The sequence below is a fragment of the Phalacrocorax aristotelis genome, chromosome 4 (assembly GCF_949628215.1).
Source record: "Phalacrocorax aristotelis chromosome 4, bGulAri2.1, whole genome shotgun sequence".
Classification (NCBI taxonomy): domain Eukaryota; kingdom Metazoa; phylum Chordata; class Aves; order Suliformes; family Phalacrocoracidae; genus Phalacrocorax; species Phalacrocorax aristotelis.
Genome location: NC_134279.1, coordinates 58345109 through 58357813, shown reverse-complemented (window position 1 = coordinate 58357813; position 12705 = coordinate 58345109). Strand labels below are relative to the sequence as shown.

Here is a 12705-nt window from a genome sequence, read left to right as displayed (position 1 = left end):
TTAAAGACCACTACCAATGCTGTGCAATTAGGCTGTGACTGCATTGACTTTTCCTCTAACAGAAAGTAGATTTATTTTTTATTTAGTCTAGATACCCATATTAATTTAATTAACACTTCACAATAATTTGCTGTTCCAGTTCTAATTATAAACTCAGCTCTCCTCATGAAAGACCCTAACGCCATCCCCAAAGCAATCATTCCAAAATATTAATGCCATTTTATCTTCTTCTCTTACTGCTTGCTGTATTTAGGTACTTCCCTGGCTACCATGGCACTGAACAACAAATTTAAGCTTCCAGCTTCAACGTCCAATATACTTCTGTCCTGATGACATTTATGAAATGGAGGCTTCCTCAGCATCAGCCTGAATCTGATTTCAGCCCCTATAGTTATTAAAATAGCAGGGATTGTTATTCAGTCACAAACCCTAAGGACACGAGGAGAAGATGACGTCCAGCTGGCCAGGAAAAGCTGTCCAGCTGCCCTTTTAAGGCAGCTTTAAGTCCCTTTTGTACCTATCTATGACAGGAAGACTGCCATATTTAATTAAATAAAGTTACATAGATTTAATAATGTACTATCAGTTATTAGATTAATAGATGGAAATACAAAATGCTTAAAATGGTACTTCAGTTAGGGTAGAAAATGTTTCTGAGTGGAAAACAATATAGCAACAATGTAGCACAGTGACTATATGCTTTATATTATTGGCCAAATCATCTCGCCCCTTACAAATGTAATACTCATAAACTAATAATGATAGCCATGTTAAGTTGTGAACTCTATTTCTGTGTTTCCAGCTTGCTTTCATTTTGCAAAGACCCTCAAAAAGATTGCTATCTTCTTTTTGTAAAAGGAAGAAAGGAGTATAGCTTTACTCCTTTTCCTTCAGAAGAAATGCTTCTAGTTCCCTGTGGTCAACTTGTCACTCTGCTGATGCCAAATTTTTCAAGGTAGACACCCACTTATTAAGAATATTAATAAACTTGGGACCTCCTGCAGAATTACAAGAACTATCTCACAGCTGAAGCCACTTTTTCTTCTTCTTTTTTTTCGTTTCATGAACCCACATGAAACAGCCCCTAGATCCCAAGGTATATGTACCACCAGCTGAAAATCACACCTCTACACAGAAGCGGAAGTTTAAAAAACCCCATAATTTTGCTAACAGACTTAAAAGCATTGGGGCTGTTTGAGTCTAGCTTTTCCTACCAAAAACATCAGGTTAGATGTAACATTAATTTAGAAGATATCGCTAGGCTACCAAATTAATGAAAAGTCCATGGTGTCTTGTCAGTTTCTAATAAAAGCCCTTAACAAGTGAATAACAATAGGGTGTTATTAAATCACAAAAAAATTCTGCATGTGCATTATTTAATGAAAACTTTCCTGGATCTTGTTTAAGCCACAGATTGATTGATGTAAAATCAATAGCTGAATTAATTTCTGATCTAACTCCACCAAGTCAGATGAATTGCATCATATGAATTCAAACTGGATGACTTCAGACGACTCTGATGTTTAGTTAGTACACTTACTGCCTTTTTAGGCATATACGTTTAAGCTGCTAATGACATAAGAAATATAATTTGGAAAGTGCAGACATGATGAGCGAATACTGCTTCTCTCTACCAGGAACACTGAATAATTTCTGTTCTACTGTTTTAAGCATTTCTGCCTGCAGAACTCCTACAAGTTCTTCCTCAACAGCTTTAAAGGAAAGATCGGACAAGGCAGCAGCAGTGTCATGAGCTCTTTGTAAGGCAAAGAGCTCCCTCCCCAACAGCGGGATCCGTCTCGCACGAGCAAGCCCATCTGCCCTGTTCCACCCAGGAGAGGGCACTCTTACACCTGTCCACACGACCGGACGTGGGCACGTATAGGAGGAACAGGAAAGTTAAGATGACAACTTAGAACTCGGTCAACTTGCACAACCAGTTAGTTATTTTTATGATAAAGCTAATCTTCGGAATGAGTTGAGTCATCCAGACGCTGCCACAACAGGAACACAATATGACAGACAATAAACGTGCAGGCTAAATTTATTTTCATAGTCTCTGAAATGTGCTAAATGATATGCAGATAGAAAAGACAACTTCTGGCGTGTAGGCCTCTGTTAAAAGCTGGGATGACAGAAAGAGAGCTGTAGGTGTAAGTTTGGTGGGAAATGAGGGTTAAACTTAAAAATAACCTAGTTTTATGAATACTATTTGTTGCTTTTTTTTTTTTATAAAGCTTTATTATAAATAAGAGTAAGAACATTTGAATGCAAAGTGCACACCATCTAATACTAATACAGCCTGTAAAGTTTATACTTGTATGGATGCCTCATGAAATAAACACAATAAGAATTAAAAATATGTTACAGGTCAAACCCCTGTTTCTAAAGTTTCTATAGTGTTTCTATATTTGAAATCACTATACAGATCTCTTGGGACAGCTCTCCTCTCCAATAAGAAACCATCCAGTAACAATGAGAGAAGATCAAGCCTGACATTTTTTATTTTTCTAAACTAAAGGGGCCAAGATGAGGAGGGAGGAAGTCCAGTTATGCAAAAACACAAAGCAGCAAAAGAGGAACAGAATGTTGCATGCTGAAAAGTTATAGTTTAAAAAATGGTATTTTCTTCTAATCTCAGGGAACAATCTCAATAATTTCAAATTCTCTCTGAGTAATTCTAATAGAAAAATATCCTATTGATATGAACAGAATAAAATTAGAAAAATATGGAAATGAGAAAAGGTCACACAGAATCTTAACTTGAAGAACAGAAATTTGATCACACATAGTGCTGTCATAAGCATCTTGGAGTCCCCAGGCAGTATACTGGGGTTCGGGGGCATCCATAGTCACGGACAGATGAACCATGCACACAGTGACTGTGCTGTATATACAGCGAGTCCAACATGTGCAATTTGTGCATGAACAATAGCCACTTTTCCATGAAAATGTGGGGAACTGTTTCCTATATAGAGGTTGTAGGATAGATAATGTTACATGAGAAATGATATAGTGTTTAGGACACTTGGTTACCCTAGCATCAGCTAACGAATATTGGCAGCCTTTCCAGACTGAGTTTGGGCTGAGGTCTTACAACCACTGATATTACTATAAACTTTCCTCCTGCAATAATCTTACATAGTTTGAACTCCATTTAATACACCGTATTTCCTGCTCCCACTTCCAGAAGTGTTTCAAAGCAATATGCCAAACATACTAAACAATGCGTGGATACCCAGAATTGTATCTCACACACTATTAGTCATGATGAACACAAACGGGCAAAAGTATAGACTAATTTGTAGCCAGTTTGTGAAAGCTGATATTGAAAAAAGGTATAAGGCTAAATTGATGATGGGATCAATGACAAAACAAACTCCTGAAATCAGGTATACAACAAAATTTTGTCATTCAAAAAGTAAGCTATGTTCAACAGACTACAGTTTTACATTTTGTTTATGGATTTTTCTAAGGGTGAAAGATTAATGAAATTAATCTGAAGATTAATTCAGAGGACAGACACAGGACTATATTATCAACATACTATAAAATATATCATGAAGTCATATGGAAGTCACTGAAGTCATACAAAGAGGCTATGTTCTAATTTTTTCTAAGCATTTTCTTATTTCATACGCCCCCCCGCCAAACCCTAAACCAAATCAAACCCAAAACAAAACACCTATTCAAAGACTGCTAGTCTATGGCCCTGTTCTGGCTTAAAACAATGTCGAGTCTTCTGTAAAATAGTAAACTACAGTAAAGCATAAAAGAGTATAGCAGGTATACAATAACCCCAGCATGCTGATTACATAAGGTACAGATTTTTATGCAGTATTTTAACCCTGGCAAAACTCATCACTACTCTGTTTTACCCCCAAGAAAGCCTTTCTCTATCTTTCTCTTTTACCAAAGAGAAAATTAGCACAGTATATGGTGATCATGAAACAGCTGTAAGATAAGTGAAGGATGCTTATTTAAGGGCAAGGGAAAGGAGAGGGGTATACTAAGGAAAAGAGATACAGTAATTCATATTAATTTGATTTGCTTTCAGTGGTAAGAGACTCTGACATTTGTAATCCAAATAAGCACATGAAAACAAACCTAGATACAAACCAGGCAAAATCATTGCCCTTTACTGTGGCTGTTAATGGATGTCTACTACCTATACCATACAAGCATACTCAAAGGAACACAAAGGATTCTGACACTTTGTAAAGGTCATGTTTTCCACTCCATTCAGACAATCTCTGAATATTAGAAGCCCGGCTTCTTTCCATAAGCTTTCTGAAAAGACAAGAGGCATTTAACTGGAGATTTTATGTACTACCCTTATAATTTTTGTCTATAGTACTCAATAGGAGCTCAGCACACCATAAACCTAACTTTTATCTATCAGCTCTAAGAGGCAGAGAAGAGTTATTACCCTTATTTTACAGGTGAGAGCGTAAGGCACAGGGAAGCCACAGCTTACCTCCTCAAAAGGAACTTAAGACACATCAGTGGGGCTTAGATGTCTAAATTATCCTGAAGATGAAGGCCCAAGGTCACACTAAAAGTCACTAAAAAGAAGTCAGGCCTAATGCAAAATGGTCCTCAAAAAGGTATTGAAAACCTCAGCCAAAAAACTGTGTTGCGTATTGCATTATAAAGAAGTTTTAGTCCAAAGAAGACCTAATTCAATGAACAGATGCACATGGTACAACATTCTTGCAGAAAAACAGACCTTTTCCAGTCAAACCACAGGGGAAGAGTAAACACACACAGGAAAAGGACTATATGCACCTGTATATAGTTGCCAGTTTGTTTTTTTTATTGGTTGGGCCTATACTGTCTTCATTGTCATTGTTATATAATAGTCAGAATGCTGTGTGTACTAATGGAGATAACTAAACAGCACCTGCAGATACCAGAAGCAGACATTTGTTGAGATACATGTCCATGTTGTACATTGTCCTGCACTGCATCACTAAGAGGAGGCACTATAAAACCTTTCTATAGACCTTAATGTCTTGAAAGCCTCTAGTTCCCAAGTAAAAAAGTTGCAAATGCAATCTCATGTTCCTCTCTGAAGATCTATCTATACCATACCGTATTTTGCGCATCTCAGGCTAGCAGGGATGGTCACTGGTATTCTAGAGAGATCACAATATGTGGCTTGATGCATTTGCTTCTGCAGTAAAATGTAACAGTCCATTAGACAGGAGTGACGTTCACTTTTACTCTACTTTTAAAATCTTGTAGCAGAATCCATAAAAAGCAGCAGTTCCTTACACTGTCTCCTCGGAGTCACGGGCTCCTGGGCCTGCCTGGCCTCCGTGTTCCCCCCTGCCCCATGGGAGGTCTCCGAGGGAAGGGTGAGGGTAGGAAAAGGGCAAACAGCTGGGCCAGGAGAGAGATGTGTAAGGAACTGCAGTTTTCTCCAGCGAGCACAAGGGGAAAAAAATACACAGGAACTGCTGTAGGGGCAGGTTGAGCAGATTCTGAAGGCATGTGAAACCCCCGCTGGTTATTTTTGCTGAGGGACTTCACCAGACGACGTCAGCTGCTCCTTGAGCCAGCTGTTTCCTCAGGGACACATCAGACTTTACCCCTGCTACCTCGGACCCCCCAGCCCGGCTCAGCCCTGCCGAGGGCACCCCTCCACCCTCTTTCCGGGTCCGATGCCTCAGGGATCCCCGCTGCCGCGCCCTGCGGCCACAAGGCCGTACCGGCTCGGGGAGGCCGGCGCCGCCGGCGGCAGGAGCCACAACACAACCACCCTAGCTCTGTCCCGCGCCCCGCCAGCGGCAGGGCTCTGCCCGCGGACGTTTCTCCTCACGCTGTCGCCAGGCGCCGCCAAGACCCCGCCCGGCCCACAGCGCGGCGGGCGGCAGGCAGGTGTCTCCTGGGGCGGGCGGCGAACGGGGCAAAATCCCCACGCCTCCTCAGGAGGCGGCGGCATCCTTCCCCCGTGGGCAGCGGAGAGAAGAAGGCCGAGACCGCCTGCCACCGCCAGCAGCCAGCACCTAGCCCCATCATCGGGGAACCCCGGTACCCGCTCCGCGCACACGGCGGCCCCTCCTGAGCGGCGGCGGCAGCGGCAGCGCCGGCCGCCCTAGCGCGCATGCTCGGGGCGGGCGCCATTTTGGTGGGGCCGGGAGTTATCCAGCGAGAGCGGCGGTGGAGCTGGCTGGGCCCGGCTGGGAGGCACGGCGAGTCGGTGCCCGCTGCGGAGATGGCTAACATCGCGGTGCAGAGGATCAAGCGGGAGTTCAAGGAGGTGCTGAAGAGCGAGGAGGTCAGAGCCTCTCCCTACAGCGTGCCGCTGCCCCCCTTCCCCGTGTGTGTGTGTGCGTGAGTGTGGGCAGTGGGGGACGGTGCGGGCGCCCCGCCGGCCTGCGCGGGGACCCCGCTTCCCCTTCGGCCCCACCTCCCCGTGCTGGGGGTGGGCCCGTCCCACGGCCTCGGGGAGGGGAATGGCGATTCCCGGGGAGACGGGACCCGCCAGCCGCCGGGAGGGGGGGGAGGAGGGGGCCGCGGAGCCCCTCCCCCAGTGGCGGCCCGGAGAGGGGGAGCGGGGCCGGCGGGCCGGGCCCAGGAAGTGCGGTGGCGGCGGGGGGAGCGCGTCCCGAGGAGGCCAGGCGGGCGGGCAGGCCGGCACCCGGCGAGGGTCCCACCGGTGCACCGGGAGCATGCTGCCGGGTGGGGTGGGGCCTGCCCTGCACTGCCCGGCGCGGGGCGCCCCGGGCCCGCGCCGCCCGCGCGCGGCCAGGCCCACGCGCCTGCCTCTCCGCCGCGGGGGGGGCTGCTCCGTGCGGGCCGGGAGGTGGTGAGGCGGAGGTGGGGATCCGTGATCTTCCCCATCCCCGGAACTCACCCCTTCGGGCAGCCCCGGCCTGAGGCCGCAGAGCGTGCTTGTAATTTTTTTTCTTATTTTTAAAAGGGTTGCAAGTAAATCCCTACGTATTTAGGTTACTTTAATATAGAACTTCCCTTATCCCACTGTAGGCTTACTCACCTTCAGGTGGATGCTTTTAAAGCCTCACTCATTTCAATCACGTTATCTCATTCCCCGAACAGTATGTTCTAAGGATTGTGGTGGTCTGTAAGAGACGCTGACTACTTTCAGGGGGATGTGAAATAAGTTCTGGTCAGTTTGGGGGAATGTATAGCAAGCGTTTGCAGGGGTGTGTCCGTACAGCTTTTGCTGTGCCTGTATCCTAGTTGGTGGACGTCAGCCAGATAGGTTTTAATGGTTGTGTCGTCATTGTCGTCCTACTTGAGATGATGATGCAGGTTAGATGCTTGTAAAATATTAATGTGAATATGTAACTCTTAAAGCTGGTGTTTTGGAAACCTGGACATAGTCACAGAGGAAAAATAAAGAGGGAAATTTTTAAAGATACTAACGATTCAAGGAAAACACGTTCAGGGTAGCAGTAGTTGATGTGCGTTTAAAATAAGTGTTGCTATGCAGCTTTAGCTAGCCCCTAGAAAAATGTAAGGGCCTTGTTTTACAGCTGCTTTCAGAGCCCAGGCTGATTTTGCCAGCAAATACAGAATTGCATGTAAAATCAGAAATTTCTAGGTGGACACCTTTGTACCACAGCTAGAAAACCTAGACCTTGTACTGCACATAACCAGCTGATATTATGGAAACAAAGAAGTCTTTATTTGAAAGTGCTGTTTAAAGGCTTCAAGACCCTTTCCTTCTGCTTATGCAGAAAAAAAGAAACCTTAACTGACATAGGCTTTGGGGGAGATCCATGCTGAGTTTTCTCCCTGTAAAGGTTGGATCTAGTGAGCACATTTTTCACTATTCCTGTTTCCTTAGTATATGCATTGAAGGGCTCAGTACAGAATGTTGGAAATAAGTAATATTATGAAATAGCTTTTAAGCTGCCTAGAGCTTCCTAGAAATAAGACCACAATTCTTAGGAAGCTAAAATGATGGAATTTTAAAATTACAATACAGAAAAGTTTGATATTTCTTCTTTTTTCTGCCATTAGCAAGCTACATATGAGTGTTATACTGATATTAGGAGTAGGTATAAAATTGCTGTTTACAGAATATACTAACTCCCCTGTACTGAATGCAAAATTTCCACATCACTTAATGGCCATATAAGTTGCAAGCAAAGTTTTTTGTAGATGTTTGTACGTTCTAGGGCAGTCAAACTATGTCAGTACCACTGAGCATGAAAACATAGGGAGTGAGATGGTGAATTGGAGGTATAACTAAGTACTACAAGTCATAGAGGACAAAAAAGGGGGGTTTTCCTCTGTGATTTGTGTACTAAAATGATGATTAAGCCTTGTTTCTTCAAAAAAAAGAAACCTTTTTCAAGAATGGTGATGCTAAATTTGTTATTTAGAAGTTTTATGTCCTCTGAAGGCCAAGTGGCTTGCATTATCTGCACCTAAATTGTTCTTGATGTGATGCTTTGAGCTACACCTGAACATGAAGAGCAGCCCCCCTGCTTCCTTGCAGGTGCAGTATGAGCACAAATGCCTGGGGGAGGGGACAGGGACACTTGGTAAAACTACATAGGAAGTTTATTCTCTGTCTTCTAGTACTCACCTTTGGGCTGAAATAGTGGTGGAACCAGAAGCATTTTTAATAGGGAGCAGCTCGATGGCAATTAATCTTTCTGCATTTGAAGCATGTATTGGAAGGACCAAATTTCACTTCTAAATATTGGTGAAGAAAGAGTTCTAAACAGCGTGTTTATCCCTGCTGTGGATAAGGATCTGTGCATCTGGACAAGGATGCTATGGATCGTTCCCATTCATATGACTAAATATACGTTGCATATTACTTAGTGCTTTGTATCCTTGACTTAAATGGCATTTTTGGGAAATCACTGAAATGTGAATTTTAGGCTATTTTGTTCTCTGGTTTACAGATGAGAGATGAAGGATTTTTAATTTTTATAAGTTGAGTCTGGGGCTTCTTGTGTATTTTGGGAAAGCATTTAATGTCTTTTCACACTTGCACAGCAGCAGCGTTTTTTGCTCTGCTTGCTTTATTATTTCTAGTTTTATTACAAGGCCTAATCATTAACTTAAGAAGTAGGATATTGTGTATTTAAGAGAGATGCTTGTAGTTTTGCATCTCTTTAATATTTGAATTAAATAGATGAAACTAATGACAGTTTCTTTGTCAGAAGTGTTCTCCAAAGTATGATTTAAATAAAGCTTTTTACCTTTGTGTGTGGAAGAGGCTTTAAAATGCTAAGGGTAGATGAGGTACTGCATCTCTGACAAAGATGAAGCTGAGAACTTAGCCTAGGTAGTAACTTGATTAAATATGTGTTAAGGGTACTGTAGTCTGCTTGTATTAAAATTCTAAAATGAGTAAGCAGTATATTAAAATCAGATCATACTACAAATCGTAGTCTGGTTAAGGCATCAGTTGCTCAACTTTATTTCTTTTCTTGTTCTGTAATTTAATTAATCTGTTATCTTGTTGGTTTTTTGGGCTGAAACACTAAAGCCACAAAACATACTTTGAACAAAAGTATGAGGCTGCAGCATGATGGAGAAACCAATAAATAGGTGGAGAGAGAATAGTATCCACTTTTGATAATTGGGAGAAGGCTTTGGTGAAGGTTAGCTGCTATTATTTCAGAATAGAGTTACTGGAATGCTGCAGTGGATAGCCAAATCCTTACCTGCTCTCTGTTTTTAAGCAGCTATCTTATGAGAGAGAATCTGCCTGGCATTTAAAAAGGAATAGAAATATGTTAAAAAAAATCTTGTGGTCACTTGAAGACTGATGCTGAGAAGTGGTTGTAGTTAATCAGGTGTGTTAAACATTGCGTGACTTGTCTTCAATTTTAATAGAGCATTGGTGTTGCGCATTAAAGAAATTATGCTATGGTAGCATTGAAGGAATCAATGTTTAATTGGCCATCCGGTTTCTTTTATTTTGTGGAAATGTAAGGTGTTTTCTGGCCATCTGTAAGTCAGAGGCTAATAGATACCTTAGAGTAAAACAACTACTCTGGAACTGAGGGTAACACATTGGGTAAAACATAGCTTCCTCATAGCAAGGAGAGGGTTGCTGGTATCTCTACCACAAAATGTTCTTCTCTTAAGAATATCAAGAGGCAGGGATTTATCTGCATGGGAGGTAAACCAGGGTAGACCTGAGAATAACTCAACGACAGTTATGGAATATGAATATCTGCATGAGCAGATATCTGAAGTAGAAGTTAACATTTGTGACTTGCTTGAATCCAAAATACCATTCACATGGAGACACTAGGTTAATGGCAAAACTTGAAGGATTTAATTTCCAAGGGGGAAGTGGATATTTGTTTTGGAGTCCACTATGTTGTTTTGTGATTTGCAGGAGAAAGGGAGGAGGAAAAGGTAACAGTAGTCTGCCATGCCATGTCGCTTCTTAGGCTTTTAGGGCTCTAGTGAGCAGCTCTGGTGTCTGCTTTTATCATTGCCTTTAGTTGTCATGTGATTTGTGTCAGTTTATAGTATCACAGAATGGTAGGGGTTAGAAGGGACCTCTGGAGATCATCTTGTCCAACCCCCCTGCTTGAGCAGGCACACCCAGAGCAGGGGGCACAGGAATGCATCCAGGTGGGTTTTGACTGTCTCCAGGGAAGGAGACTCTGCAACCTCCCTGGGCAACCAGTTCCACTGCTCTGTCACCCTCACAGGAAAGATTCCACATATTGAAGTGGAACTTCCTGTGTTCCAACTTGTGCCCGATGCCCCTTGGCCTGTCGTTGGACACTATTGAAGAGAGTCCAATCCCATTGTCCTGACACCCACCCTTTAGATATTTATAGGTATTGATGAAATCCCCCCTCAGCCTTCTCTTGGCCAGGCTAAACAAACCCAAGTCTCTTGGCCTTTCCTCATACGGGAGATGCTCCAGTCCCCTGATCATCTTGGTAACTCTCCGCTGGACTTGCTCAAGGAGTTCCACGTCCTTCTTAAACTGGAGGGCCCAAAACTGGACACAGCACTCCAAATGTGGTCTCACTAGGGCAGAGTAGAGGGGGAGGATAACCTCTCTCAACCTGCTGGCCACACTCCTTTTAATGCAGCCCAGGATACCATTGGGCACAAGGGCATATTGCCGGCTCATGGTCAACTTGCTGTCCACCAACACTCCCAGGTCCTTCTCAACAGAGCTGCTTTGCAGTAGTTCAGCCCCCAGCCTGTACTGGTGCATGGGGTTGTTCCTCCCCAGGTGCAGGACCTTGCACTTGCTCTTGTTGAATTTCATCAGGTTCCCCTCAGCCCAGCTCTCCAGCCTGTCCAGGTCTCACTGGATGGCAGCACAGCCTTCTGATGTATCAGCCACTCCTCCCAGCTTGGTATCATCAGCAAATTTGCAGAGGTTACACTCTATCCCATCATCCAGTTCATTGATGAATATGTTGAACGGGACTGGACCCAGCACAGACTAGCGGTGGGGAACACCACTAGTGACAGGCCTCCATCCAGTAAGATGCTAAGTGGCTTCTCTGAAATTTTCTTGCTTTTTGGAAAAGCCGTAAGCATTTAATCTTCAGGCTCAGGAAAACTTCATTACTTTGGTTTGTACTTGGGCAGTCTTGGGTGCTAGAAGTTCATCCACTAACATGGAAATTTTCAGTAGTAATTATGCTTTAGTGTTACCAGAAGGGCCTGTTGAAAATTGTGGATGCTTTTCTTCCCATTTATCATGTAGAGCCAATGCAGATATATAAGAATGAGATGTCTTCTATTATGGCTTCTGAATCAGCAAGATTCTTTTCTTTTTTTTAAACGGTGTCCATTTTCTGGCAATACATATGCTTAACTTCTGATTCGTAAGAATAGCCTCACTGAAGTCATTAGAAGTTTAGCGAGTGCAGTGGGACTGTTTGTGTGAATAAAGCTAGAGCGTGCCTGGCTAATTAAAAGGTGTAAAGATGAGAACTTTTTAGCTGACATTATTATGTTGGTACCAGTCTCTGTTCAGCCTTTCAGAAGGCTTGCATATGATAAAAAGTGGTGTGTGTGGGTGTCAGTGAATTGGAGCGCAGGGCTGCTATGCAGAGGGATGGAGAAATTAATGGGCTGACAGGAACCTTTTGAAGTTCAACAGAGGTAGGTACCATGTCCTGCATCTGGGAGGAAATAACACCATGTATCAGTATATACAGACTGGAGACTGACTGGAAACAAAGCAGGCTAGCAGGAAAAGACCTGCGTGACCTACTGGAGAGCAAGTTGGACATGATTCAGCAGCACTTTTGTGGCAAAGAAGCCCAACCACATTCTGGGCTGCATTAGCAATATAGTCAGTGGGTTGTGAGAAGTGATTCTTCACCTCTATTCCATGCTTATGAGACTGTATCTGGGTGTATTGCGCCCAGTTTTGGGCTTTCTGGTGTAGGACATTGATATACTGGCATGAATCCAGCAGAACACCATCAAGGTGGCTAAGGGGCTGGAGCACATAATGTGCAAGGAGAGGAGAGAACTGACATTGTTGAGACATCTTCATGTCATCCACAAGTACCTAATGAGAGGCTCTGGAGAAGAGCCGGTTTTGTCTCAGAAGTGTTGGGGGATAGGATGAGAGACACAGCTGGAATGTGGGAAATTCTGACTAGACGCTGGGAAGAAAAATTACCATGATGTAGTCAGACATTTAAACAGATTGAACAGAAAGATTGTGGAATCTCTATCATTGGATATTTTCAAAACTCAACAATTTCTTGA

The 12705-nt window shown here is 43.5% G+C and overlaps 2 protein-coding genes across 2 annotated transcripts in view; one reads left to right on the top strand and one right to left on the bottom strand.

Moving 5' to 3' along the window:
- The window catches only part of SMIM14 (small integral membrane protein 14), a 59547-nt gene extending 52336 nt beyond the window's left edge, over positions 1–7211 (bottom strand). The window contains exon 1 of the mRNA XM_075091647.1: positions 7004–7211. The gene's annotated coding sequence lies outside the window, so the exon portion shown is untranslated. The remainder of the gene's footprint in view (positions 1–7003) is intronic.
- UBE2K (ubiquitin conjugating enzyme E2 K) overlaps positions 5697–12705 on the top strand; it is a 49573-nt gene continuing 42564 nt past the window's right edge. Inside the window, exon 1 of the mRNA XM_075091641.1 lies at positions 5697–6283. Coding sequence (XP_074947742.1) covers positions 6110–6283 — 174 coding nt within the window. The 5' untranslated portion in view covers positions 5697–6109. The remainder of the gene's footprint in view (positions 6284–12705) is intronic.